This window comes from Perkinsus marinus (assembly GCF_000006405.1).
Source record: "Perkinsus marinus ATCC 50983 genomic scaffold scf_1104296954562, whole genome shotgun sequence".
In the NCBI taxonomy this organism is placed as follows: domain Eukaryota; phylum Perkinsozoa; order Perkinsida; family Perkinsidae; genus Perkinsus; species Perkinsus marinus.
The window spans coordinates 1-1,153 of NW_003208082.1; the positions used below are offsets into that span (position 1 = coordinate 1).

General features: G+C 45.1%; 1 protein-coding gene across 1 annotated transcript; it reads left to right on the forward strand.

Annotated features, from left to right (window-relative positions):
- Window positions 1–855: 855 nt before the first annotated feature.
- Window positions 856–1,038, forward strand: Pmar_PMAR009113 (hypothetical protein; the record flags this gene model as incomplete). Its single annotated transcript, XM_002776052.1, has 1 exon — window positions 856–1,038. A coding segment is annotated over one exon (183 nt), but the record flags the coding sequence as incomplete, so codon positions are not given.
- Window positions 1,039–1,153: the final 115 nt, after the last annotated feature.

The following is a 1,153-nucleotide window of genomic DNA, read 5'->3' on the forward strand; positions in this document are numbered from 1 at the left end:
GAAAACCGAACACTGCTTACGAGCAGGTTCGAGAGAACTTGGGAGGATATGAGAGAGAAGTCTCGTCAAGAATTGATAAGAGCAGCGTCGAAGCTACCGGTCCAGAAGATTGTCGTTGGTGATTGGGTGCGGATAAGTAAACCCAAGCAACATAAGTTGGATATTCCTTGGCAAGGCCCCTATAAAGTTGAGCAAGTTCAAGGAGTATCTGTAGTTGTTAACGCCAAAGGCAAGAAGATGACAGATAGTGTAGCTCATGTTCTTAAAGTGGTATCACCTAATGAAGGTGGGTGGCTGAATGTTAAGGGTAAATCTCTTATCCCGGTCAACACTTTGATGTGGTTTGGTGATAATGAAGCTGGCTTGGTAATCGATGGCAGAGGTAATGATCATATGTTACATATGGTCAAGATCAGCCAACGATCTATGGATGAGTATGAAGTCCTTCTACTATATTGGGATGAAATAAAGGGCTCTGTATGTGGTTTCCCTTTATGTAATCCCAATGGCGCGGAGGGTGACAGCAGTCGGTTCAAGCCTTTACTGCGTATGCGGTCCTTTTGTCCACAATCTCGAGACAAGGAGTGGGTAGCACTCAATGTTAAACACAACACAGGGCTATTGACTAGAAGATCGACATTGACGCTGAAGAAGTGGCTTGGTACAACAAGCGCAGATGAGAGAGTCTCAGCACAAAAAAGACAGCGCTCGCCGTCACGGTTTTGTGCATGCGTGCAGATAGGTAAAGCACACGTTCATTGCCCAAATGAAGGTGAAGCTGAGACCTTTTATGCTACCCCAACTATTTGCGACTTGAATGCTGTAGAGTCCGTTGGTTTGTTCCCCCTTCCTCCTATGTTGTCTAAGATGACCGACAAAGAGAGTAATTGGCAGGCCAAGAAGGGTAATCCTACTAGCCTCAACCCTAGAAGGTCTAAGGAGAGTATTATTAAGCTATTCGAGGCCACTATTATTGAAGCCATTAATGGTGGGTGGGTTACTCTGCATGAGCACTACAGCTACTACTTTGAGGACACGGTGGGTGGTAAGGAGAAGATTAAGACTCTGTTTGGTTGTGACTTTATGAATGAGTCAACGATAACCAATGCAACGCTCAAGCCATTAACGACAAGTTCAAAGTGGAAAGCGAGAC